At 40.8% G+C, this 27,626-nt stretch overlaps 2 protein-coding genes across 2 annotated transcripts; one reads left to right on the top strand and one right to left on the bottom strand.

The window, feature by feature from the left end:
- Positions 1-416: 416 nt before the first annotated feature.
- Positions 417-7,909, bottom strand: alg11 (ALG11 alpha-1,2-mannosyltransferase). Its single transcript, XM_052127514.1, has 5 exons — positions 7,784-7,909; positions 7,079-7,300; positions 6,525-6,896; positions 4,152-4,729; positions 417-2,839 (listed from the first exon to the last, which is right to left on the bottom strand). The coding sequence occupies exons 1-5, from the start codon at positions 7,828-7,830 to the stop codon at positions 2,556-2,558; spliced, it is 1,503 nt and encodes a 500-aa protein (XP_051983474.1). The 5' UTR covers positions 7,831-7,909; the 3' UTR covers positions 417-2,555.
- A 4,765-nt stretch (positions 7,910-12,674) lies between these two features.
- cpb2 (carboxypeptidase B2 (plasma)) lies at positions 12,675-26,985 on the top strand. Its single transcript, XM_052127516.1, has 11 exons — positions 12,675-12,782; positions 13,390-13,465; positions 14,331-14,455; positions 14,736-14,844; positions 14,961-15,062; positions 23,161-23,265; positions 24,737-24,847; positions 25,081-25,171; positions 25,320-25,522; positions 25,622-25,706; positions 25,817-26,985. The coding sequence occupies exons 1-11, from the start codon at positions 12,706-12,708 to the stop codon at positions 26,002-26,004; spliced, it is 1,272 nt and encodes a 423-aa protein (XP_051983476.1). The 5' UTR covers positions 12,675-12,705; the 3' UTR covers positions 26,005-26,985.
- The last annotated feature ends 641 nt before the right edge of the window (positions 26,986-27,626 follow it).

The raw sequence follows: 27,626 nt of genomic DNA, 5'->3' as shown, positions 1-27,626 counted from the left end.
AGACTCTGATGTACTTATCCTCTTGTTTAGTTTTACATCTGGGCTTTCCACATCTGTTTCTGTCCTTGTTAGAACCAGTTGTCATTTTGTCTTTGAAGACTGTAGTGTACACCTTTGTATGAAATCTTCAGTTTTTTGCCAGTTTCAAGCATTGCTATACTTCATTCCTCAAAACAATGATTGACTGATGAGTTTTTAAAGAAAGCTGTTTCTTTTTTTGCCATTTGTGACCTAATATTGACCTTAACACATGCCAGTCTATTGCATACTGTGGCAAATCACAAACACAATGTTAAGCTTCATTTATGGAACCAAATAGCTTTCAGCAGTGTTTGATATAATGGCAAGTGATTTTTTTTTATATATATATTTATTTTTTCTTGATGTTGCAAGACATAAATATACATTTGGTCATATTATACAACATTTTTATCTTGTCCTACTACATCTTTTTTCCATGAAACAAAAAGATAAATAAATGAAAAAAATAATAAAACAAAAACAAAGCAAACAAACAAAATGGTAGCAAAAACAAAAACAGGGGAGAGCCTCAGATATTATATTTCACACAAAGTCTGATCTTATTGGCCGAATAAATTTCAAGAATCCATTTCAAGTCTACAAGTGGAAGTCAGTTTCTCCATAACGTATATATCATGCATCACATCAACCCAATTTTCCTTTCTTGGCGCTTCCACCTTAAGCCATTTCCTAGTAATTCCCTTTTTTCCTGCTAGTAACATGATTTTAAACATTTTACAATTCAGATTCTTTTTACCTTGCATATTAAGTCTTCCCAAATAAAGTGTGTCAAAAGTGAAAGGTAGATCAATCTGTAAAATCTTGTCCATACATTGTTTGAGTTCCATCCAATATTTCACCATCGAAGGACAACTCCAAAAAACATGAACATGATTAGCACTCTTTTCCCCACATCCCCGCCAACAGATTGTATCCCGATATTTTGTCTGAGCTGGAGTTCTAAAATATCTCATTAAGTTTTTCCATCCATGTTCCCTCCAGGTTAGGGATGATGTCACTCTCCATATTTGTTGAGTGAGATCCTCCCATTCCTCATCCGTCACTTTTAAGTTTGCTTCAATTTCCCATTTTTGTTTTATGTAGTGTGTATCGTAATGGCAAGTGATTTTGTAGTACCAAATTAGCAATTTTAGCATGATTGCTCAAGGACAAAGTGTTGGAGTGATGGCTGCTGGAAATGACTTTTTTCAAATAGTGATGGTGCTGTTTTTTTACATCAGTAATGTCCTGACCATTCTTTGTGATCAGTTGAATGCCACTTTATTGAATAAAAGTACTATTTTCTATCCATAAGAGCAAGATCTGTACATTGTTCCAAACTTTTGGCCACCAGTGTATATATATATATATATATATATATATATATATATATATATATATAGTCTGTGTGCGTTCTGCAGAAGAAAGTCATATGGGTTGAGGGTGAGTAAATAATGACAATTGTCGTTTTTGGCTGAACGATTCCTTTAAACCTAAAATAAAATGGTTCTTTAGGTAGATGTGGTAGAACATTTGTTATTTTTAAAGAACCATTAAGGAGCCTTTTTTCAGAGTGTGTATTAATCTAAAGTGAAGATCAAAAAGAATCAGTTTGGTTCAGATAATGGTCAGTACATTTTTCTGTCAAAGGGATTTATTCTCACCAGGAACTCCCAAACTCTACAAAAAAGGACAATTATGATGTCTACCCCATGTAGACTGGTTTTACTTTAATCTCCCTTGAGTACTATGGCCTGTTTAATTTGACCTCTCTTCTACTGTGTCTAGTTGACTCAATGTACTTCTCTTACCTAGAATCTATGGCGTTTCAGTAAATTGCACTTGGAAAAAAATCTTATCTGCTACTGGAGGTGGTTTAGATATTGTATTAGGTTTGAACAGCTGTGCGTAGGAGACAAATATGAGAATAATGTAACAGAAACACTGCTAAAAAAAACAACGTCCAGAATTGACATCAGTTTGAGAAATCTCCAAACATTTTGTTGCATTTCCAGTACACCAGTCTTAAAAAAATCAATATGTAAATCAAGATTATGCACTATTTAGCTTTTTTAATACAATGTAGTTTTGTTGTGAAATCCTCTGAAACCTGCTGTTGTGAGACAAAACAAAGCTAATATAATTTACAAGTATAATTATATAATTAATTTATCATATAATTTGACTTAACACAAAAACATATATGAACAATATGTTTGCTTTTCAATAAACAACAAATGCCTTCTAATCAGTGCTTAAACATTTAATTAAATGTCACTGTTTCAAAGCATTGAGTCATGTTGTTAAAGCAGAACAACCAGTATTTTCCATGATGCATCCCTCACCCTAGTGATGTTTCTTAACAATGTTTACAAGACAAATCTGTATAAATTCCTCACTTCTGCTCTAGAAATGGGATGATTAACAGTCAGCACTATGGGGCCAGCACAAGCTTGTGAACTAGACTGAACAATATTGGGCTGATTTTCTATAGTCATTCAGGACTGAGAGTACCCTCCCACACTCCCTCACTCTCAAAGCACCAATGTTGACATCAGAGGCTCCACAGCTGCAAGGAAGGAGCCTTCAAACTCCTGGTCTGAAAAGCGGTTGACGGACTGACGGGCCCGTCGCAGAATCTCTAACCGAGCAGCAGGAGTCATTGAAAGGATTCGTTCTATTGCATCTGCATAGCTGTCTTCATCATCTGCCAGGAAGCCTGTTGAACCACCATCATAGGGCACAACAATGTCCAGCTTAGGACCACCAGATTTGTGAGCCAGAATGATTGTTCCAGCAGCCATGCACTCCACCACACCTGCAGAAATGATGGAGAAGTGGAGTGCTACTTAATAAACTTTTGCAGAAGTTTGTTTTAACTAAAACATTATGCATTACATGCATTTATGCATTACAGTAGAGGAAAATTACCTTTGCATATTTGACTCAATGGTAGTAACATCACCCAACAAATGGGTTAAAACACAAATGTTTTAGTGTAAAACTATTTGTTTTTTGATAATCATTAACAATCCACAAATATCTGTTAGTGTTCTTGACTTTTTTTTTATTACTTTGTCTAAAGGCTCTCTAACTTAAAGGAATAGTTCACCCAAAAAAATTATCTCATAATTTACTAACCCTCATGCTATCCCAGATGTGTATGACACAAATAAATATTTTTAGAAGAATATCTCAGCTCTGCTGGTCCTTTCAATGCAAGTGAATGGTGGCCAGAAATCTGAAGGTCCAAAAAGCAGTATAAAAGTAATCCACAAGACTTCAGTAGTTAAATTCATGTCTTCCGAAGCAATATGATAGGTGTGGGTGAGAAACAGATCAATATTTATTTTTACAATAAATCTCCACTTTCACTTTCAGATGTGAAAGTGATAATGTATAGGAAACAAAAGGACTTAAATATTGATCTTTTTCTTACCAACACTTATATTGCTTTTGAAGACATCATACGGATTACTTGTTATGCTACCTTCATTTGATTTTTTTCTCCACAATCTGGAATGCCCATTTCCCAATGCTCTCCAAGTCCTCATGGTCACATAGTGACTCGCCTCAATCCGGGTGGCGGAGGACGAATCCAAGTTGCCTCTGCGTCTGAGACCATCAATCCACGCATCTTATCGCATGGCTAAAGCGCGTAACCGCGTTGACATAGCGTGTGTGGAGGCTTCATGCTGTTCTCCATGGGATCCACGCACAACTCACCAGACGCCCCACTGAGAGCGAACCACATTATAGCGACCACAAGGAGGTTACCCCATGTGACTCTATCTTTCCTAGCAACAGGGCCAATTTGGTTGCTTAGGAGACCTGGCTGGAGTCACTCAGCATGCCCTGGATTTGCCTTGCAACTCCAGGGGTGGTTGTCCACATCTTTACTCGCTGAGCTACCCAGGTCCCCACCTTTATGTGATATTTGGAGCTTCAAAGTACTGGCTACCATTCACTTGCATTGAAAGGACCAACAGAGCTGAGATATCTTTTATTTACTCTTCATTCTTCATAATCTTCATTTGTGTTCAGCAGAAGATACATCTGGGATGGCATTTTGGTGAGAATTTTAATTTTTGGGTGAACTATTACTTTAAGAGCATTAATATTCATCTTACCAATACCAAAATGTTCATTCCACATTGTGTGCAACCCGATCATGGCATCTGTAAGATCTTGTTTCAGTTCCTCAAATGGAATATTGAGTTTAAACTCCACCCTGTCTGCCATGCCCAGCTCCTGGCACAAGCCCCTAAGCATCAGTACCCTGTCTTCATCTTCCTGGTTACGACATCCACCAATCAACACCAGTTTCAGAGTCTTTCCACTAGCAGACTCCACCCCCTTCCTGTCTAGAAGTTTTCTGAAAGCCCTGATCTGCAGTTGATGGTCCTTTTCAGGGCGGAACTGACCCACAGAGACAACAGAGTGACACTTTTTGTTTTCTTTCTCCTGAGCCTTTTCCTCCAGAGGTATGTCCAGAAAGGCCTGAACATCACAAGGTGGGTAGACCACACTGGTACAGTTGGGAGCGCGCCATAGAGCCAGTATGTGACCTAATGTCCAGGTGGAATTTACCATGACCACGTCACTACAGGAGCCAGCCAGGCCGTAGAGCAGTGCAAAAACACAGTAGTAAATCACTTTGATAGCACTCAGTACAGGGTTACTGGAAATGTAGTCTGCATTATTGAACCTAAAGGGATATAATTAAGTACATAAAATTATATGATATTATATATTATATTAAATATATATATATATATATATATATATATATATATTATACATATTGTATATAGAACAAATCCTGCAATATACATGGACCTGGAAAACAATGCAATTGATCTATATATATATATATATATGAGACAAAGAGAATCCCTGAAAATGTATGCTAAATATTAAAATCAACAAGAAACAACAGAAAAATAATATAGGACGTGACTTGATTTTGTGCATCTGGAATGTGTTTCATAATAGAATGAGGTCAGACATGAATGCCAGTTTGCAGTTGATTGTGGAGGACTATTTCCCTTCTGAAAAATTGCCAGTGCCCTTTTTAGGGCGGCTTTTTGACTGGGACATGAAAGCCTTCAAAGGTAGCTTGACGTATCCCAATGGTAATGCTTCTTTTTCAAATCGATTAATCTTTGCTGTAAACGTATTTTCAGCTGTTAACAAACATAACATTATTTTAATTATTTTAACATTAACTATTTTGGCAAGATTAGAAAGGCTGCTTACCTACAACAGTAGCCTTAAACAATGCCTAAATAGGCATTTTACTATTGGTTAACATTAACCAATAGCCCATATACCCTAAGTGGCATCAACCAAAAAGGAAACGTGGCAAGGTTTTCATTAAAACTATTTGGAATAACGTGTACTGACGAAGAATGTGTATTAAAGGAATATTCCAGGTTCAATACAAGTTCAGCTCAATCGACAGCATTTGTGGCATAATGTTGATTACCACAAAAAATGATATATATATATATATATATATATATATACACACACACACACACACACACACACATACATAATTAATAAAATCCCTACTTTTTTTTTCATAATTTTTTTCAAAGAAAAAATCTAAATTACAGTGAGGCACTTACAATGGAAGATAATGAGGCCGATTTCTGGAGGGTTTAAAGGCAGAAATGTGAAGCTTATAATTTTTTAAAAAGCACTTAGGCCTACTTTAATTCTCCTTTTAAAACTCATGTATTATTTCAGCTGTAAAGTTGTTTAAATCGTCATTCGTTTAAGGGTTTGTTACATCGTCACAGCAACGAACTTGTAAAATTAGATAAAACTTTACACATAAAAGGTTAGTAAGTGGTGGTGGTGTAGTGAGTTAAAGCACAGAACTGGTAAGCAGAAGGTTGCCAGTTCATGCCCCACTGCGACCACCATTGTATTCTTGAGCAAGGCACTTAACCCCAGGTTGCTCAAGGGGATTGTCCCTTTAATAAATGCATTGTAAGTCGCTTTGGATAAAAGCGTCTGCCAAATGCATAAATGAAAATGTAAGTGATTTTGTCACACTAAAATCATGTTAACACAAATATTGTTCACATATTGTGTTTATACAGTGAGTATTTTAATGTTTACAGATTGGCCCCATTCACTTTCATTGTAAATGCCTCACTGTAACATTGGGGTTTTTTTTAAGAAAAAGAGGGATGAGTTTAAATACATTTTTGTGCAAATTAACATTATGCCACAAATGCTGTTAATTAAGCCTTACTTGTAATATTCCTTCAAGAAAGTAAACTTTAATTTTACATAAAATTTAAATGCAGATATTAAGATTAATGTCAGCCTTGAACTACAATACATTAATCGGAGTTTGTTTAACCTCTTTATCATTAATTCCATAGTCCCAATATCAGAATATAAATTATGAGACATCCTGATTTTAATCACCAATTCGCATATTGATTTAACTCCGAGTTAATAATGACGTGACCATCTTGACTAACCTCGGATTCCTTTCTCGAACCACAGACAGCATATCAGTGCTGATGGTGGGGTAGTGCACGTAACTTCCCACGTGACAACCCCCCAGGTAATGGAACACAGGTAAGGTGAAGGTGTAGCCCATGGAGTCAATGTAGATATCTGGGACAAACTCAGTCAAAGCCTCCCACCCCAGAAAGATGGAGCCCACACTCTGCCCCAAAAGAGTAAAGTGTGGATAAAGTTTCGCCTCCACCAAGAGGCGATGTTTCAAGAACACAAACTTAACGGGTCGAGGGAGTATGATGTTGAAGCACTGCCTTGCTCCATTTAAGATCTGTTCTCCAGTGACACCCTGGTCTCCTGTGTAGACCACAAAGGAAACATCCGGGTACCTGTTTAAACATGGGATTAGAGAAGGTATGAATGCCTGAGATAATGCACATTCTTACTGCTTTAGCCCAACCTCGCTGATTCAAGCATTTCAAGACAGCTGCAGTCAGATTTACAGCTTGGCATATTGACGCAACTGTCTGACTGAATGAATGATTAGCTCTTCAGAGCTGAAATATCTGACCTGTTTTGAAGAGCACGTAAAGCACACCACAGCACTCTCTCTCCACCTCCGCCCGCATTGCAGTATGGGTGAAAGAAGGCCACAGCAGGCTGGTCATCCTGAGCTCTCCTGGTCTTCCTCTTCATCTGCAGCCAGGCTCTGACCCCCATGATGAAGATGAAGAGGATGGCTGTCAGGACAAGACTCAAATAGAGGGAAGGCAACAGCAGTGACCATAATAACCTGTGGGAGGCAAAACATGCCTAATAACAATGCATTGGTAGACAACAGCACATCTTGATATAATATACGTTGTACTGTTACAGCTTTCCTGACATACTTTAAACCAGCCATACATACATATTCCTACAATGCTATATTTTAAGACACTTAATCAACGGTATCAGGCAAATGAGTGACTTCAATGAGTGTATATGGATTGTTTCCTTCAACTCGAATATATTGACATACTCGACATACTGAACCTAATAGCAGCCAAATCACTTGTGGTAGTTCGTTAAAACAGAACAGTACAGTTGTATTTCATATTCCAAATAGCGAAAATAAAGGGCTGAATCCGTTCATTTAGCACAGATAATGAACAAAACGAACAGTTGAATTACTATTATTCACTCGCCCACACAGCAACAGTATGTTAACTAAAGGGGTTTTCTAATTCAGTATTATAATCTACACAGAAAATCAAGAGTTTAAAGCATTCTCTACCTCATTAAATCGCATAGACAGAGAGACAGGTTATCGTGCGATGACATGTTCACATATGACAACACAACACTCGGCAGAAAGCGGAACCGCTGATGTCACTATTCAGCTTCTTCTTCTTTAAAGTTTATGGCGGTGCAGCCACCCACTGGTCAGGAGTAAAGACAATATAATAATATTTATATTATTTATATATAAAAATATATTTTTATAAAATTATTGTCTAATTTTACATTTAATGGTTTTAATTATTAGTAGTTTTGCAACTTCATACATTCTCCTGTGTTAGGGGTTAATAATGTTAATGCATGAGTCAGTGGACTAAACGCACATTCAACCGGACGACTGCACTGGAGATATAACGGGAGATTGAGGGGGGATTGGGGACTTTCAGAGATTGAAAGACTTTTAAGAAACTAATTTTTTAAATATAATTGTATCACATTAACAAATTTTCCACCCAGTTTATTAAAATTAAATGTTTAAGGTGAAATAATTAAGATGTTTGCATAGCCTATTGAAGGTCATTTCTTGTGTGAATGAATCAAGTTGCTAAACTACTAATAATTAAAACCACAAAATATAAAATTAGACAATACATTATTTATAGCGTGTATTTTACCTGGCGCTTATCACGCATAGAGGTTATGTCCTATGGTAACAGTAAGGGATTTGTGTGCTTTTTAATGATCGTCCATTCATTGGTGAAATAGTAAGGAATTATTTTATTATCATTATTACATACGGAGATCATACTAAACAGTGGTATTTTGTGTTAAACATGTAACCGGGTGTAATGGGGAAAAAAAATACACACCGGAAGCAAATTATGTTTTTTTTTTATTGGGGTTTTTATTCTGACTGCTGTTGTAAATAAGTGACAGCGGTCGATGGGAGCACAATTAGACACATAAAAGTCTAATTGAAGGAAAAAAAAAAAAGTTTAACTTGTATAGAGATTTCACAACAAAAAAAAATATTTGATTTCACTAGTTAAACAAAAAAACAAATTGCGGATACACTTCACAGTAAATTTGAAAACTACATTTAGATTTTAACCAGTGGATAAATGGCAAATCCACAAAATGCCTAACTCAATTCACACTGAAATACTGTGAAATCCACTGCTATAGATCAGATTCAACTATATTTACTCAATACCAAATCAAAATATGGTACAGACTGGAATACGGCAGTGGCCAATCCTTCACCAATTACCACGAGGTTCACTCGTCACACATCCAAATACATCCAGAAAGACGATAGTTTAAACCAGTAAACCAGACCGATGCACTAGCAACCACACGGAGCTCCTCTGTACACTGAAAATAGCTTCTCTGGTCGCGTGCGCATCCAAAACCAGTGAATAGTATCGCGAGAAGAGAGAGATTTCTTAAAGGGGCCACGAACATTTTTAACACAAAATAGAAACGATGTATATTTATACTAGGCCTACTTGGCCACAAACATATTCTTCTTTTCAATACCATATAGTGTAAGAAACACTTCACTACTCACACTCTTCCTAAAGGGTTTAGAGATCTGTCAAAAAGAAAGAAAAAAGAAAACACAAGTCAATTCCCTAACTCCCGCTCTATAAATAACCAATAGAAAACAGAATCTTTCAAAGTAAATGGCATCCTCCCTACTAAAGAATCCCACAACATAAACGACTAAAATGTGCAATTTCAACTATTGAGTATTTCCACAGAAGTATAAGCAGTAGGGCCTACAATGCAAGTGACAATATTATTACACTAGTCACTTTAAGACTACAGACAAGTTGTTATCCTACTCACTCTAACACAACCATATGTAAGGCTGGAACCAAAGATAGTCTAACTCATGCAGGAGAAAATATTCTCTGTGTGTCTCTTTCACTGATGAAGAGAGTTGCGGGCCTCTTGTAGGGCCTACTCTCAATTTCTGGGCTGAGGCAATCATAGATGATGAACAGCAAGTGGGTCTCATTATCCTGCTTAATGGAGAGCAAAAGTGACAAGAAAAACACAGGGAGACACAACACACAGTAAACCACATTTAAATATCACCATCACAATGATATACGTCCCTCGGGACGTAACAGTTCTGTATTCGTTTTATGATCTGATTTATGCTTGTATAGTTGTGTTACGGGACGTAGATTGGATCCAAGTGCAAAGTGCGAATGAATTTAATGATAATATAAATCAGACTACATGATAAACAAAAACATCTTTAATTATAGCCTATAAGCACAAAACACACAAATAATAAATAGCCTACATACATTGTTATTTACAGTGAAGTGCCTTGTGAAAGGCTTTTATCTCAAGATACTAAATAAATAAATTGTGATCATGAACAAATAGCATTTTAATTATGGAAAGATCACGACTAACGGGTCAGATAAAATGTTGTCCATGGCCAGTTAAGACTGAACGCGTTTGTATACGTTTAAAAAGCTAGACACGGCGCAACAAATAGAACATATACGTTTCTCATGAGACGTTTTAAAAAGTTTAAAATCTTTTAGCGTGACACGGTGTCATGATAACACGGCGATCCGAGATGCTTAAAACGGTGAGACACAAGCCTCCTATTACCTCCGGGTGGAACCCGAGGAGTAATACTATAGGTGATTCCTCACACCTCACCAATTTTTGGGGCATTTTACATCGGCAGAACTGTCTAGCTCATGTTTAGACAGACCAACAATTTGGATTTGACCTTTTTCATCTGGAACTCTTCACGTCTGCAGTAGACAGTGTGTTTCAAAAGCATAGACAACTTATTATATTAAAATATATTAATATAATACAATTTCACCACGAAGGTCTGCACATGACATTTGTGAGACAGCGTTAAAAGCATAAGATTAAATGTTTACTGATAGTGGCACCTGGTGGCCAAGGTTGGTACCGCATTCCTTTTTTTGAAGAGAGAAAAACATTTTTTTTTGAAGAGAGAAAATAAATGTTTTTTGGAAGAGAGAAAAAATTTTTTTTAAAGAGTGAAAAAAAAATGTTAAGAGAGAGAATTTTTTTTTTTGTTTGTTTGTTTTTTAAGAGACAAAAACATTTTTTTTGAAGAGTGAAAAAAAAAACATTTTAAGAGAGAGAAAAACATTTTTTTAAGAGACAAAAAAAAATTTTTGAAGAGAGAACATTTTAGACTTTGGCTCAGGAACAAACTGAGACACAACTTTTTTTTTCCATCTTGTAGTTCAGAGCTTCCGTATAGAGGAGTTCATTTAAAATTAATTAACTGGATGTATGTTGACCACTTACATTATCTCAAACATTATTCACCACTCATGCCATCCCAGATGGTTAAGACTTTCTTTATTCTACTGAACACAAACAAAGTTTAAATATATATATATATATATATATATATATATATATATATATATATATATATATATATATATATATATATATATATATCAGCTTTGTAGGTCCCATACAATGCTAGTGAATGGTGACCAGACCTTTCAAGCTCCAAAAATAACATAAAGGCAGCATAAAAGTAATTCATAAGTCTCCAGGGGTTAAATTAATGTTTTCTGAAGTGATATGACAGGTGTGGGTGAGAATATGATCAATATTTAAGTCATTTTTTACTCTAATTTGACTTTCACTTCAACATTCTTCTTCTTTTGTTTTTGGTGATTTGCATGCTTCATGTACATCGCCAACTACTGGGTATGGAGGAGAATTTGTAGTAAAAAAGTACTTAAATAGTGATCGGTTTCTCATCCACACATATCATATTGCTTCTGAAGACATAGATTTAACCACTGGAGTCTTATAGATTACTTTTATGCTGCCTTTATGTGTTTTTTGAGCTTCAAAGTTCTGGCCACCATTCACTTGCATTGCATGGACCTAGAAACCTGAGATATTCTTCTAAAAATCTTTGTTTGTGTTCAGCAGAAGAAAGAAAGTCATACACATCTAGGATTGCATGAGGGTGTGTAAATGATAAGAATTGAGAGAATTTTCATTATTGGGTGAACTATCCCTTTCAACTTGTTAATGCATAAAAATAAAAATCTGAAAATGGCCACATTCACACAGACAGTGTTTGGAATTGACATCTGACAGCTCACAAGCTGTCTATGAATGAATGACCAAAGTCAAGCCTGTATTCTGTGAATAACACCTGTAACCATAGTGACGGTGAATAAAGTAGGCTAAATGTCAAAGATGGTGACATCGATAACACTGGCAATTCCTATCACATTTGACATGACTGAAAACACAGCTCAGGTTTATCAAACATTTGGTTGTGAGTACTAAAAATGTAAGGGTGTCAGTTAGGTTATAAAATGCAGTTGTCAGTCTCGTTTATAACCGAAATCTGTGTGAACGTAACCTTATCTTACACACTAAAACTGGACTGACAGCTATATTGTACTGCTGTGGGAACGTGGCCTATGTTCAATGAAACCACTGAAGAGCGTCAATATACTGCCACTGCAGAGTGACTGGAATTAGTGTTTTTTTTTTACATTCTGTAAATATTTGGATCACGTATAATCTGCCTGATTCAGATACTGTTCATGTCCCTGTATAATAAATACTGTTAAATTTGCCCTTGGCGGCAACCGAGTTGTAAATGGGTTCCAAGTGTCTATAGTCAATGGTAAAAAAATGCATTGGCCCTTCCAGGCATGGAATACTCTCAATATATTGTTGTTTAGCCTAAATTAAACTCATTACTTGATATCTGCTTTTACTTCATTAAAATTGACACAGCAATTCTATTTTACAAGCAACAATAGTTGCTTTTCAGCTCAGTTTTACAAGAAACATTTTGAAATACAAATATGACCTTTAGAGAGCCAATGAGACTAAAGTTTAACCAGCAAACAAACAGTTATAGATTAATACTGGCCTTTTACCTTGCCTTACACAGGTTATTTGGAGACAGAACAAAAAATGTGGCCTCTATTACAACTGGCTTATTTGATATGTTTCAACAACTTTCTAGAAAAGTGTGTCTGCACACCAGAACAGTAAGGCAAATCTTATATACTTTTCTATATTACTTGTATTTTGTACCCGAAATGATATGTTGAACTATTGATGCCAATATATGTGTGTGTGTGTATATATATATATATATATATATATATATATATATATATATATATATATATATATATATATATATATATTATACAGTATTTATTTACGTTTTCTGTGGTATTTAACAAAAATTTACTTTTGTATTTTAACATTTAGTAAGTGTCATACTGTGACATGTCAAATTGCTTTATTGTAATCAATGTATAAGCTCACTATTCAATGATTGGATAGATGAATGAAGTTACTCATTGCCAAAAAACAGGAACTGACCAAAGACAATGAATGCAAATGCTGACAATATGATTTGCCATGACTTCATAGCTTTCTTTTATTTAATATTTCAAAATATTTTCTTGAGCAAAAGGCCTAATAATAGATTGCAAGTCTTGTTTAGAAAAAAGGGACAACTGAAAAATCTATTTACACCATCTTTTTAGAATCTAATATTTCTATAAATTCAAATAGAAAAATACATGGTAATGGACCCCTCTTAACAAAGGAAAGTTTTGCTGATGTTTCTCTCTTTACTCACAGTGACCGGGTTTTGTCCATCACTGTATCCACACAGGAGCATGTGGACACACTGCGGAATATAACCAGTAACAACGAGGTGATTTACTTTTATCAATTGTTTTATCAGTATGTGAATGCTGTCAGAGGATGATTGTGAATATCAAATTCAACAAGTGTTGCAATATCTAATGTAGGTAACAGAGCAGCAGCATTGTTCAAATGAGAATTGTCCAACCAAATGTAATAACATTTATTTGTTAAAGGAATATTTCACTCAAAAATGAATATCCTCTTGTTATTTACTCACTCTCATGCCATCACAGATGTGTATGACTTTCTTTCTTCTGCTGAACACAAAGATTTTAGAAGAATATCTCAGCTCTGTAGGTCCACACAATTCAAGTGAATGGGTACCAAACTATTGAAGCTCCAAAAGGACAAATATGCAGCATAAAAGTAATCCAAAGTAACTCCAGTGGTTTAATCCATGTCTTCAGAGGCGATTTGATAGATGTGGGTGAGAAACAGATAAAAGTCTTTTTTAAAATGCACTTTCACATTCTTCCTCTTTTCTTTGTGCAAAATAATTATTTCACCTTTTGGGCAGGAAGGAGATTATATAGTAAAAAAAAAAGACATAATATTTATCCGTTTCACAACCACACCTATCAAATCACTCATGAAGATATAGATTTAACCACTGGAGTCTTATAGATTACTTGTATGCTGCCTTTATGTGCTTTTTAGAGATTCAAAGTGTTGTTACACATTCACTTGCATTGTGAGGACCTAAAAAGCCGAAATATTCTTCTAAAAATCTTCGTTTGTATTCAGCGAAAATAAAATGAAAGTTATACTTATCTGGGATACCATGAGGGTAATTGATTAGAGAATTACATTTTTGGGTGAACTATCCCTTTAAATAGACCATCAGTCTGGTTGCATGTTTTGTGATTATTCAGACAGAGTTGTGGCAACCTGCATCACCAACTCACATTACAGCAAACTCAGAGGTTCACCTTTACATTCAGTCAACAAGTGTGGAGCATGTCACTCAAATCCTACGCAAACTTCGAATCACTTACACGTAAGTCAATCATTGAAATGTGGTGGAATGTAGACTGCCTGGGCCTTTAACATGTTTTGCAACTTTTTAGTACATTTATTACATTCAGTATTTTTCTGATATCCACATACTGTTAACAAGCATCTCCTTGATTTGTAAGATTTGTAAATGGAGAAACACGAATGACATACGTTTATGAATGGTAAAACATTATTATTTTTTTTTTTTAAACAGACTAATCATAAATGTATAAAATGGGAAGCATATACTTTGCATCAGGCATTGTGTGACATTTGTGCAGAGTTCTTTTGGAAAACACAAATGCACTGGTTGAGATGCAGACCAAAAATGATTCATCAGATCCCCGGAGTGCTGGCGTGAACTATGAAAGATATCATTCCTTAGAGGACGTAAGATAAGCAAAGTTCCAAATTAAAGTTCATACTTATTACATTTAAGTGCACCGTGTTTTGTTTAATAATACATAATTTGACCAACCCCACCTTTTTATGTGTGTGTGTGTCAGATTTATCACTGGATAAATAAGGTCAGCCAAGAGAATCCAGACATGGTGACAGTAAATCTTATAGGGTCATCGTTTGAGAAACGGCCACTCTACCTACTGAAGGTATATTCATGCATAGACATTTTTCACACTCAGGGTTTTAGAACATAGAAGTAAACGATAGCGGGGGAAACTTCGACAGCTCTGAAAGTGAATGCGAGACAACAGCAAATATTATTTTCACTTACCCATAACCTGAGAGCAAAATAAACAAATCAACTATTACATTTTAATGACTTTCCAAAAAATAAAGAAAATAGAGTGGTGGACTAAGACAGTAAAACTATCACTCTCTCAGCAGCAGAATTTAGTGTTAATTCTTCTTTTAAAACTAATTACAGGGTAATATAACACAAAGCATAATGTTATAAACTTACACTCAATATTAAAAAAGAAATAAAATAAAAAAAAGTTAGATTTACGCTGCTAAATAAGGAGGAAATTATTTGTTTTGTTAAACTTCAATAATAAAAAAATAAGGAGGAAACGCGTCATCACAGTCTGTGAAAAAAGTCGATTGAGGTTGCTTAAAGGTGAACTCACTAACTCGTTGTGTCATATTTGACTTACACTGACACCCAGCGGCATGTATGCAGCATCATTTAAAATCAATAGTTCCCCTTCTGTCGCTCTCTCCACGTTGTGTCAGAGAAGCGACACTAGGGGTCTCTCTTGAGCGCCGATATTCACCTCTAAACTATGAAAAAAGGCCAATGAGAGTTGGCACCCAGTATTTGCATGTCCCGCCCCCGGATATACGGGTATTTAAGCGGCGCAAATACGGGAGTTCATTCAGAAAATTTCTTCGGAGCCGATGGTCGTGCATGCAGTCTGCTGGGAGTTACACACCAAGTTCCTGTTTAATCCTCTGACGCTCTGCATGCTGTTGGATCTGACGGCGCATAACAGCGGCTTTCTCATTCGTGCACGGCTGTGCATTCTTGCCCCTGGGCGCTTCGACAGCGCAGACAACTCGAAAGAGTTATTCTAAAAGAGTAAATTTCGCTCTAAAAGAGCAAAAACACAGCGCTGTTGAATGTGCTTCTCAGGACGCGTCTTTTTAAAGACGATTTTCCGCCCCGGTGTAGTTTCTGGATGCGTTGATTCTCCCCATCTCTGACGGCCATAAAAACTGCCTTGCATTCCTGGGTTGCGATCACACGCAGGCAGCGTTTTTATGAATGGTCTATGTTTTCAGTACGAGAACATAGCCATGACAGCATTGTGGTCGTAGGCTTTTTCTTGTAGTGAGAAAAAGCCGCTTCAGCCGCCCCCCCGCGCCTCGCCTCCTTCCTACGGGATTGAGGCCTGTGCCGCGGGCGATGAAAATGATCTGGGGACAGTGACGGGCTCCGTTTCGCCGGGTGAAGCCCCTCGAAACCCCCCGCCTCCCCGGCACGCTTGCTTGTTTTCGTCCGAGCTCGGGATGAGCATTCTCTCCAATGGGTTATGTTTTCAGTGTGAGAACATAACCGCGGCAGCGTTGCGATCTCTGCTTTCTCTTGTAGTGAGAGGAGCCATTTCAGCCGCCCCCCGTGCCTCGCCTCCTTCCTACAGGATTGAGGCAGGCGCCGCGGGCGATGGAGAACGATCTGGGGAGAATAACGGGACGCTTTCGCCGGGTAAATCCCCTCGAAAACCTCCCGCCTCCCCGGCACGCTTGCCTGCTTCCCCTGAGCTCGGGATTAGTGCGGTCCGCTTAACAGCCTACCGTCCGGTCCCTCGAGCTCCCCGGCATTGGATGATGACATCACCGCTGCATCGGAGAGCGTAACAGCGGCGTTGGATGCGGATAACTGGCCTGGGCCGCCACCTTCGGGTCTCCGCCCAGTCTGAGCCTGACGCAAGAAGGTCCGCTATGCTTCCCCGGGCTTAATTGGTTCCGCGGGCATGTGCGCCGCTCACAGCCGCGCCCCCCCCCCCCAGATTCCTTCCCGGACGTGCATGACGAGCTGAGCAAGCCCAGCTTCCTCGCTCCTCCGCTCTCGCTACCCTCGGTGGTAGAACGGTCCCAGACCGCTCCCCCCTGCACGCCATGGCCCCCTCCTGCAAGTCCACCGGGCCAGAGCACTTCAAAATCTGCACTTGGGTGGTCCTGTTCTTGACGTGCTGCAGGAACTGCACTCAAACAGGCGATGGCCACTCCGTGGTCCAGAAACGCAACGATGGACAGGCAGTACGGGAGGCAGACAAAGCACACTTTCTCAAACGCCCCTGTCTCCCAGCTCTGTCCATTCAGCGACACCACTTGACGACTTCACCCAGCAGTTCTCAGTGGTGAAGAAACAGACGAAGGCTATTTTCAAGCAAAAAAAGTATCCTGCCCTGCCGCAAACCTGCCGCCAGGGGCCATGCCCTGTCTGCTCGCCGAGGGCGTCCTCCTGCGGATTTCAAGAAAGAAAGAAAGTGGTGCTCCGCCTCAACTAACAAGTGAGTGGGCCCAGCTCCCAGCCCCAGCGTTGAGCTCCCTGCAGAAGTTGGACGCCCATCGTCTCACGGACCCCCTTGAGGACCCAGAAGGCTCCCAGGCGCTCCTGAGATGACAGACCCAGAGACCGAGATGTTAGCTCCGGAGCTGGTAAGACCACTCCGTTCCCCGGTGGAGGGCCGGGAGGAGAATTTTTTGTTAAATTCTTTACACTCTATAGAGCTATTTCCTTGTTGTCTCTGGGGTCACCTGGCACACAAATGCCGTTCTCACGGAACTCTGCTTTCAGGCCTCAACAGTCCCGGCTCCATGGATGCGGTGTCCCCGCCTTCAGCCCCACGACTGTTCCCCGGCCAGCCGGTTCAGATGAGTCCAGAGGACGCCAACATCAGACCTTCTCCTCAGTCACAAACTCGCCCCCTGCCGGATGCGCGGAGCAAGGTAAGTGCTTTGAGTTTTTTCTCAGCACCAGAGCCTTGGGACGCCACGTTGCCTCCCAACGCCGCGTTACCTGTTCCGCACCGCTGCGAAGCCCCGCCGGGTACGTCCAAAAAAGTCGTCCCCTTGGTGCCCCTAGCACGGAGTTTAGAGGCGTGGCTTTCACTGCCCAACCCGTCATGCTGGCTGCACCGGACCATTCGACTCGGTTACGCAATTCAGTTTGCCAGGTCTCCGCCCCCCTTCCTGGGCGTACATTTTTCCGCAGTACACGGCCAACATGCCCATTCCCTGCGCGAAGAAATCGCCTCCCTTCTATTAAAGGACGTGATAGAGCCTGTCCCTCCAACCGAAACGAAGAAGGGTTTCTACAGCCCTTACTTCGTTGTACCCAAGAAAGGCGGCGGCTTACGACCAATCTTGGACCTGCGAGTTTTCAATCGGACCTTGTCCAAACTCCCGTTCAAAATGCTCACCCAGAAACAAATTCTATCTGGCGTCCGGCATCTAGATTGGTTCGCAGCGGTAGACCTGAAGTACGCGTACTTCCACGTCTCAATTCGCCCTCGACATCGACCCTTCCTACGGTTCGCGTTGGACGGCCAGGCGTATCAGTACAAAGTCCTCCCCTTCGGCCTGTCTCTGTCCCCTCGCGTCTTCACGAAAGTCGCAGAGGCAGCTCATTCTGGCCCACTCCCGAGAGTTACTATGCGCACACAGAGACCAGGTGCTCAGCCACCTCAGCCGTTAGGGGCTTCAGGTCAACTGGGAAAAGAGCAAGCTCTCCCCCGTCCAGAGCATCTCTATTCTCGGTCTGGAGTTAGACTCAGTCTCAATGACAGCACGTCTCTCCAACGAGCGTGCTCAGTCAGTGCTGAAATGCCTCGCTTCCTTCAAGCCAGGCGCCGTGGTCCCGCTAAAACGTTTCCAACAGCTCCTGGGGCATATGGCATCCTCCGCGGCGGCCGTGCCGCTGGGGTTGATGCATATGAGACCACTTCAGCACTGGGTCCGGACTCGAGTCCCGAGACGAGCATGGCGCCGCGGCACGCACAACGTAAAAGTTACCTCTGCCTGCCGCCAAACCTTCAAACCCTGGACAGACCTCTGCTTTCTAAGGGCAGGAGTACCCTTGCAGCAGGTGTCCCGACGTGTTCTGGTCACAACCGACGCCTCCAAATTGGGTTGGGGCGCCGTATACAATGGGCGCGCAGCCGCAGGCCAGTGGAACCGAGGCCCGCTGTGCTGGCACATCAACTGCCTAGAGCTGCTGGCTGTTTTTCTGGCCCTGCAGAAGTTTCTCCCATTAATTCGGAACAAACACGTCCTAGTCAGGACAGACAGCACCACGGTCGTAGCCTACATAAACCGCCAAGGCGGAGTACGCTCCCTCCACATGTCAAAGCTCGCCCGTCGTCTCCTCCTTTGGAGTCAGCAGCAACTCAAGTCACTGCGCACCACTCACATCCCCAGCAACCTCAATGTGATATTGGACGCACTGTCAAGACAAAGCTTGCCTGGCGGAGAGTGGAGGCTCCACCCCCAGTCAGTCCAGCTGATTTGGGACCGGTTCGGCAAGGCTCAGGTAGATCTGTTTGCCTCCCAAGAAACCTACCACTGCCCGCTCTGGTATGCCCGGACAGAGGCTCCCCTCGGGGCAGATGCGTTGGCACACAGCTGGCCTGCGGGGCTGCGCAAGTACGCATTTTCCCCAGTGAGCCTTCTTGCACAGGTGCTATGCAAGGTCAGGGAGGACGAGGAGCAAGTCATTCTGGTAGCCCCTTACTGGCCCACCCGGACTTGGTTTTCGGACCTCACGCTCCTCACGACAGCCCCTCCCTGGCGAATTCCCCTGAGGAAGGACCTTCTTTCTCAGGGACGGGGCACGCTCTGGCACCCGCACTCAGACCTCTGGAACCTCCACGTCTGGCCCTTGGACGGGATGCGGAAGATCTTGCCGGCCTACCATCGACCGTCTTAGATACAATCAATCAAGCCAGAGCCCCCTCTACCAGGCATCTTTACGCTGTAAAGTGGCATCTGTTCGCGGACTGGTGTTCTTCCCGGGCCGAAGACCCGCAGAAGTGCGCAGTTAGGTCAGTGCTCGTGTTTCTTCAGGAGAGGCTGGAGAGGAGTCTGTCCCCCTCCACCCTCAAGGTGTATGTCGCCACTATCGCGGCCCACCACGACATGGTAGACGGCAAGTCTCTTGGTAAGCACGACTTAATCATCAGGTTCCTAAAAGGTGCCCGGAGGATAACTCCCTCCCGGCCTAACCTGTTCCCCTCCTGGGATCTCTCGGTTGTCCTTACGGGACTCCAGAGACCCCCCTTCGAGCCGCTTGACTCAGTTGGACTCAGGGCCCTCTCTCTCAAGACCGCCCTGCTGATCGCGCTCGCTTCCATCAAGAGGGTCGGGGACCTGCATGCGTTCTCTGTTAGCGACGCTTGCCTGGAGTTCGGTCTGGCAGACACTTTCGTGATCCTAAGACCGCGACCGGGCTACGTGCCCAAGGTTCCTACCACACCCTTCAGGGATCAGGTAGTGAACCTGCAAGCGCTGCCCCAGGAGGAGGCAGACCCAGCCCTTTCACTGCTGTGTCCAGTACGCGCTTTGCGTATTTATCTGGACCGCACACAGAGCACCAGACGCTCTGAGCAGCTCTTCGTCTGCTTTGGGGGACAGCAGAAAGGGAACGCTGTCTCCAAGCAGAGACTCGCCCACTGGGTTGTTGACACCATTTCCCTGGCTTATCACACCCAGGACGTGCCCCCCCCTTGCGGGTCCTAGCCCACTCCACCAGGAGTGTTGCGTCCTCATGGGCACTGGCTAGGGGCACTGCCCTAGCAGACATTTGTAGAGCAGCGGGCTGGGCAACACCTAACACTTTTGCGAGATTCTACAATCTCCGAGTTGAGTCAGTATCGTCCGTGTTTTCTCAGGTACCGAGCCCGTGAGAACTCGGTAGCACGCCTACGATCTGACCGGGTGAATCGCTTGCACCTAGGCCCTTCCCCTAACCAGGGGAAACAGTCGCCTTCATTCCCAGGAGATCTCAGGTTTGGGACACTGGTTGATTCCTCCCTAGCACTCGTGGGTCGCAGTTCAGCGGAGGAACTCGCTGACCCAAGCCACTGCGGGTACCGCAAGCTACCCTGTACTGGTATAGGTGCTCCGCAGGTAAGGCCTCCTTCGGACTCCCCCTGTGTGTAACACCACGGTTCTGTCCCCTCTGGTGAGCGGACTCCCGTGTTTCCCTTAGGCAGTCATGGCTGCCTCGGTTGCCGTGCTGTATGTTCCCCCCTCTATGAGGCTGGATCCACCACCGCACCAACTTTTCCACATAGGCCCTAAGTCAGGCCTCTGATGGTTTTGCCACTTAAACTTGCCTCCCCTCTCGGGTAAGCGTGGCCTCCGCAGGGTCTTCCCCGCCCTCAATAAGGGCTAAGACCCCCTTCCCTCTATGCATGTAAGGACCCCGGCCTTAGTTGCTCTATGCGAGAAACATAGAGAGAAAAGAGGCCCGGCCAGGCTTGGCCCATTCAGGGTAACGATAAGGAATCCTGATGGCTTAAATGGGGCATTGGGGAAGGGTACGTGCAGCCTGATACAGTTGGTCGTCCTGCACGTAAGAATACCTGCTCGCTCCTGTATCAGCAGTTCACGTACACGGCTCAGCGCATGGCACTTTTATAAGTGGACCCCTAGTGTCGCTTCTCTGACACAACGTGGAGAGAGCGACAGAAGGGGAACGTCTAGGTTATGTATGTAACCCCCGTTCCCCGATGGAGGGAACGAGACTTTATGTCTCCCCTGCCACGTCGCTGAGCCGAGCCACTGTTGTGGCCGGACCATTTCCAGCTCCTCACAAAAATCCTGAATGAACTCCCGTATTTGCGCCGCTTAAATACCCGTATGTCCGGGGGCGGGACATGCAAATACTCGGTGCCAACTCTCATTGGCCTTTTTTCATAGTTCAGAGGTGAATATCGGCGCTCAAGAGAGACCCCTAGTGACACAACGTCTCGTTCCCTCCATCGGGGAACGGGGGTTACATACGTAGCCTAGACGTTTTCAGTTTCATTTGCCATTGTAGAAATGTATTATTCCCAGTCAGCCATGATTACTTTAATCAACGAGTGAAACTGTCATATATCAGGACGGTTACTGAGATTAAGCGAGTAGTATTCGGCTTGTCATGTGATTCTAACATGGTAGACCCCATGTGTGGACCCTCTCCATGTAGAATAAATATGACAGGAGTCTTAATTTTATTGTGAGTGGTCATGATTTCCTACATATACTGCAAAATTATAGTTCATGTCTTTAGGAGATAAACTATTTTAATGAGGAAAACATTGCTGAGTGCACATTTACAGGCATAGTTCACCTAAAAATTAAAATCCTCTCATCACACCCTCATGTCATCCCAAATGTGTATGACTTTCTTTCTTCTGCTGAACACAAACAAACATTATTAGAAGAATATTTCAGCTCAGTAGGTCCATACAATGCAAGTGAATGGGTTCCAACATTTTGGAGCTCCAAAATTCACATAAAGACAGCATAAATGTAATCCATATGACTCCAGTGGTTAAATCCATGTCTACATAAGCGATATGATAGATGTGGGTGAGAAACAGATCAATAGTTAAAGGTGGAGTAAGCGATTCCTGAGAACGACTTGATATTTGAACTCAACAGCCAAACAAACACACCCCTCCCTTCAGTGCTCCTTCAGAAGCTGGAATAGAGTTGTGTGGATCGGTCCGATCCATTTTGTTTATTTTCCCATTTACAGAGCCAGGGCTGTGTACAAACACCAGCTTTTTTCAGTGCACACACAGAACAGCCAGACAGAATTTGACAAAAAGTGTATTGGATTAAAATTACTTCAGCTTTAATTCCGTTTTTACCATATATTTTCCTCCCTGTACAGTAGTTGGTGATGTGCACAAGGAATACAAAATGGCAAAAAAAAAAGAGAGAGAACCCACATTTATTTTGCTTCTGAATATATGGAATAAACCTTATGGATTTCTTTTATGTTGACTTTATGTCCTTTTGGAGATTCAAAATATTTGTACCAATTCACTTGCAGAGCTGAAATATTCTTCTAAAACTATTTTTTTGTGTTCATCAGAAGAAAATCCTACACATTTGGGATGGGGGTGAGTAAATGATGAGAGAGTTTAAATTTTTTAGGTGAACTATCCTTTTAACGTTTGCACAAATTACAGTCAATTTCAAAATGCTATCATGTAAAATAATGCATTTTCTGTCTGCATCCTGCAGCTGTCAGGCCAGAGGGGTGAGGTGAAGAGAGCTATGTGGATGGACTGTGGTATTCATGCACGGGAATGGATCTCTCCAGCTTTTTGCATGTGGTTTGTGAAATATGTCAGTATAATGTTTTCAATCTCCTTTCAACATTATCTTAACATTAGCTGTTAACATACTCTGATTCTGCATCAAACCATAAATTGCTTTTATACTTTTTAAAACTTTTTATTTTACTTAACTCATCTAGCTTTACGCATCTCTACTTGCAATTTACATGTGATTTGGCTGAGAAAAAGACATCGATAAAATCCCTTCTTTTTTTTTTTTTGACATGTTAGAAATATAGTGCATAATGCAGATTCACAGAAGTTTCAGATAGACACAGATTCACTAAAGAATTCACATAGTCCTTCAGGCATGAGTCCTTCAGGCATGAGACAAAACAGCCCTGAGACTTGACTTGGCCTACAGTTTGTCTCTTAGAGCTGTTTAAACTGTTTCAGTTGTATACTTTTTGCCCATTAAAGCAAGTAGGTATAGCAGCAGGCTGGAGACCTCTAAATAAGGGTGGAATCTTCAAAAGAGGGCAGGAGTTACTCCAGAAGGGGGCGGGGTTATTCCAAAAAGGGGTTGTGCCAACTCCAAAAGGGGTTGTCACTTCCACAAATGTTTAGTGTAAGGGAAAGGGTTAGGTTAGAGGCTCCCTATATCTTTAATGGCGGTTTGGAGCTTCTGCCCTTTTTTGGAACACTCACTGCAGCTATATCCCTCTTTATTAAAGTCCTTTGCATACCAGAGGTGATGTGATAATGTGAAACAAAATTCAGACGAATGGTCCTATAACATTAAAATCAAGGCATATGATCATCATTAACATATTCACACCTTTACAATAGGTGGTGCTATTTATGCTGAGATTTTAAACAAATGTACATGGCACAAATTGTACTCCATGTGTGGCAGTGGCATATAATCTGTGTTGTTTCAGTTGATAACATGTTTTAACAGCTAATGTTATTTTTTTAAACTCTATTCTTTCTAATCCCCCTTCAGACTGTGTATACATGATCATACTGTCAGTCAACTTGTCCAGCAGGTGAATGGAAATAGTTTGTGAAGTGTTTTTAATGTTTTCTTTCTCATTAAGCAAATCAACAACACACTCATCATCGCTGCTGCAGCTTATAAAGTCATTCGTTTTCTTTTTTCGATCTGTTCGTTAGACAAATTGCTTTCTTGTCTTTGGAATTGCGATTTCATGGTTGTTTTGCAAAATTTCCAAGTAGACTAGTTCTCCATCTCATCCATGTTGGGCAAAGGGCAGACAAGCTGAAAGGTGCTTTGCGCCACCTACTGTAATGGGGCAGGAATGCTTGTCAATTAGCACCACCTATTGTAAAAGTCTGAATGTGTTAACGGTGATCATTTGCTTTTCATCTGCGATTCAATAATTTCACATTATTGCAGCACCTCTGCCAAGCAAATGCCTTTATTCAATTCAGATTTCAAGATCTTCATTGAAACTTAACAAATTGCAGCTCGAATGGAAAATTTAATGGAAAATTCTTTTCCTGTTTTTTGTTGCCAGGCACTAACATTTTACAACCAAAATAATGACATTACAGAGATGTTGAATAACATGGATATTTACATCTTGCCTGTCATGAACCCAGATGGATACAAGTACACATGGACAACAGTAATATGCTCAATATACTAACTTTTCAACAGTGCATTTGATATGCTAATTTAATTATTGTATTACATCTTTTTATGTATTTATTATTGTTTGGTGGGAAAGCTCCTGAAATGAATACTGAATTTGTCACAGATTTTTGCACATGTAAATGACATTCAGAAAAATGTCCTCTGATCATTAAACAGATCTATGTTCTTGTCATGATACTTTTCCATTTTTCATTTACCAAATAGAATCGTATGTGGAGGAAAAACCGGTCCGTGAGCAACAACAGCGAGTGTGTTGGGACTGATTTGAACAGAAATTTTGATGCAAACTGGTGCAGTGAGTACCAAACTCTGAACCTTCATAAAAACAAACAAACATTCATAGTGTTATATTTATTTATTTATTTTAGCTTTTGAAGGAGATTTCATTCAAGAAATAAACGATTTCTGGTAAAATAATGGTTTATTCTTTTCCTGTTGTACAGCGGAGGGTGCCTCCAGTGACCCATGTGATCCCATATTTTGTGGTCAGTTCCCAGAGTCTGAGCCGGAGGCCCAGGCAGTAGCAAAGTTCCTGCGCTCCCATAAAGACACAGTTAAGCTGTACATTTCCATCCACTCCTACTCTCAGATGCTCCTGTTTCCCTCCTCCAGTTCCTATGACAGTGTTCCAAACCACAATGAACTGGTGTGTGATGTAGTTCAAAAATAAGACTGATTAATATAAAGAAGGTTGTGTTTTCTTTTCCTAATTTCTATATACGTATTTGCGTGCATTTTCTTTCAGCTTGAACTTGCTAAGGAGGCCTCAGCAAAAATACGCAGATACTACAAGAGTCATTACAGATATGGTGCTGGTGCAAGAACCATATGTAAGATACATGTGTTTTATCAATCAATCCATCAGAATGTATAATTTTTGTAACTCAGTTCCTGTTTCTTTGTTGTATTAAAACATATTCATTGTTATTTTTTTAAATAGATTTAGCCCCAGGAGGCTCTGATGACTGGGCTCATAGTCTTGGGATCAAATATTCCTTCACGTTTGAGCTCCAGGACCGTGGCCGATACGGGTTTCTTCTCCCCCCCAGCTTCATCCCTCAGGCCTGTAATGAGGCTTTACTGGCAGCTAAGATAATAGCCTTACATGTAATCAAGGAAACTCAATGAGACCCTTCTGCCACAATAAACCTGAGTGATAATATATCATAGATTTAGATACATACATTTTATGATTTGGTGTGCTGTAAAAAGACTAACAAGAAGCTATGATACTATAAGTAAATAAGCAAATTTCATATATAACAAATAATGATAAACAAGTAAAAATGCATTTTTGGCTGTGTATGTACTTAGCTATAGTTTGGGGACAAAATTACACCCAAAACGGAGCTAAATTTGACAAAACCTTCCTTTAGGGACATTCATGAGCATGTACCCCTTTTTTTCCTAAATTCTAGGGGAATTCTTTAAATTCTTTAAATCTTCATTTAAAACTAGCAAGTCTATTAAGATGCCTTTATCCTGCCAAGGGGGAAAAAATATAAAAACATTCTGACTTCATAACTCACTTATTGTAATTGCGACTGTATTTCTCGTAATTGCACATTTTTATATTGTCATTACAAGTTTATTCCTCACAATTGCGAGAAATAAAGCAACTAAGATATATAGTCGCAATTGCAAGATATAAAGTAAAAATTACAAAATATAAAGAAGTAATTTTTAAGATATATGTGTAGTTTATATTTAGAATTGTTAGAGTTACGAGAAATAGTGTCAGAGTTGTGAGATAAAAATTCTGATTTACATATTTTCTTTATTCTGTGGCCTGATCTGGCTTCCATAGTCTATGTTATATCCCCCATTTAGGTAGCAACATTTTCATAGTCAAAATATCATAGTTGGATCATTCATGGGATTCAGTAATATTTCAGTCCCCAGACATTTTAAAGAGGTGGTTCACTAAAATTCACTAAAATGAAATGGCTTTTTACAAGATACTGATTTGTCAATTATAATAAATTAATATAATCTTTATCATAAAAGAATGTGTTCTTTCTATCTTATTGCATTTTTGTCATGTTCCTGAGGCACTTAACTGAATTTTTACCTAGAAAATAATTAATAAAATGTGCACACTGTCAATAATTGTCATTAATGTAAACATTCCCAGATAGCAAAATTGTTGTGGCCCAGATCCGGCCCACACTTGACACTTTCATCTGGCCCACATACCGCGTGGAATGATGGCACTTGGGCGGTCCGCTCCTGTTTGCCAGATTTGGGCCACAATCAATCCGTAGCAATGCCGCATGTCAGCCATGAACAAAACAAATGAAGCAGAACTGGCCCACATCTGGGCAACAGGTTATTTCAATTCTGGCCCAGATCCGGCCCAGACCTAAAACCTTGCTCTGGCCCACATACCACATGGACTGATGGCACTTGAGTGGCCCACTCCTGTTTGCCAGATATGGGCCAGAATCGAGCCATTGCAATGCCGCATTTCAGCCATAAACAAAACAAATGAAGCAGAACTGGCCCACATCTGGGCAACAGGTTATTTGAATTCTGGCCCAGACCTAAAACCTTGCTCTGGCCCACATACCGCATGGACTGATGGCACTTGAGCGGCCCACTCCTGTTTGCCAGATATGGGCCACAATCGAGCCATAGCAATGCCACATTTCAGCCATAAACAAAACAAATGAAGCAGAACTGGCCCACATCTGGCACAGACATCAAAATTGTTCTGGCCCAGATCCAGCCCACACTTGACACTTTCATCT

The sequence above is a fragment of the Xyrauchen texanus genome, chromosome 5, assembly GCF_025860055.1.
Source record: "Xyrauchen texanus isolate HMW12.3.18 chromosome 5, RBS_HiC_50CHRs, whole genome shotgun sequence".
Taxonomy (NCBI): Eukaryota; Metazoa; Chordata; class Actinopteri; order Cypriniformes; family Catostomidae; genus Xyrauchen; species Xyrauchen texanus.
This window is presented reverse-complemented; position numbering and strand designations above follow the sequence as displayed.

Excerpts from the sequence above, each read along its gene's own strand:
- alg11 (XM_052127514.1), bottom strand. The coding sequence starts at position 7,830 with ATGTCATCGCACGATAACCTGTCTCTCTGTCTATGCGATTTAATGAG. Across the intron at positions 6,897-7,078 it reads TTACGTGCTCTTCAAAACAG|GTACCCGGATGTTTCCTTTG; the intron begins GTCAGATATTTC and ends ATGTTTAAACAG. Across the intron at positions 2,840-4,151 it reads GAATGAACATTTTGGTATTG|GTGTGGTGGAGTGCATGGCT; the intron begins GTAAGATGAATA and ends TCATTTCTGCAG.
- cpb2 (XM_052127516.1), top strand. The coding sequence starts at position 12,706 with ATGTGGCCTCTATTACAACTGGCTTATTTGATATGTTTCAACAACTTT. Across the intron at positions 12,783-13,389 it reads TGTGTCTGCACACCAGAACA|TGACCGGGTTTTGTCCATCA; the intron begins GTAAGGCAAATC and ends CTTTACTCACAG. Across the intron at positions 23,266-24,736 it reads GCATGTGGTTTGTGAAATAT|GCACTAACATTTTACAACCA; the intron begins GTCAGTATAATG and ends TTTTGTTGCCAG.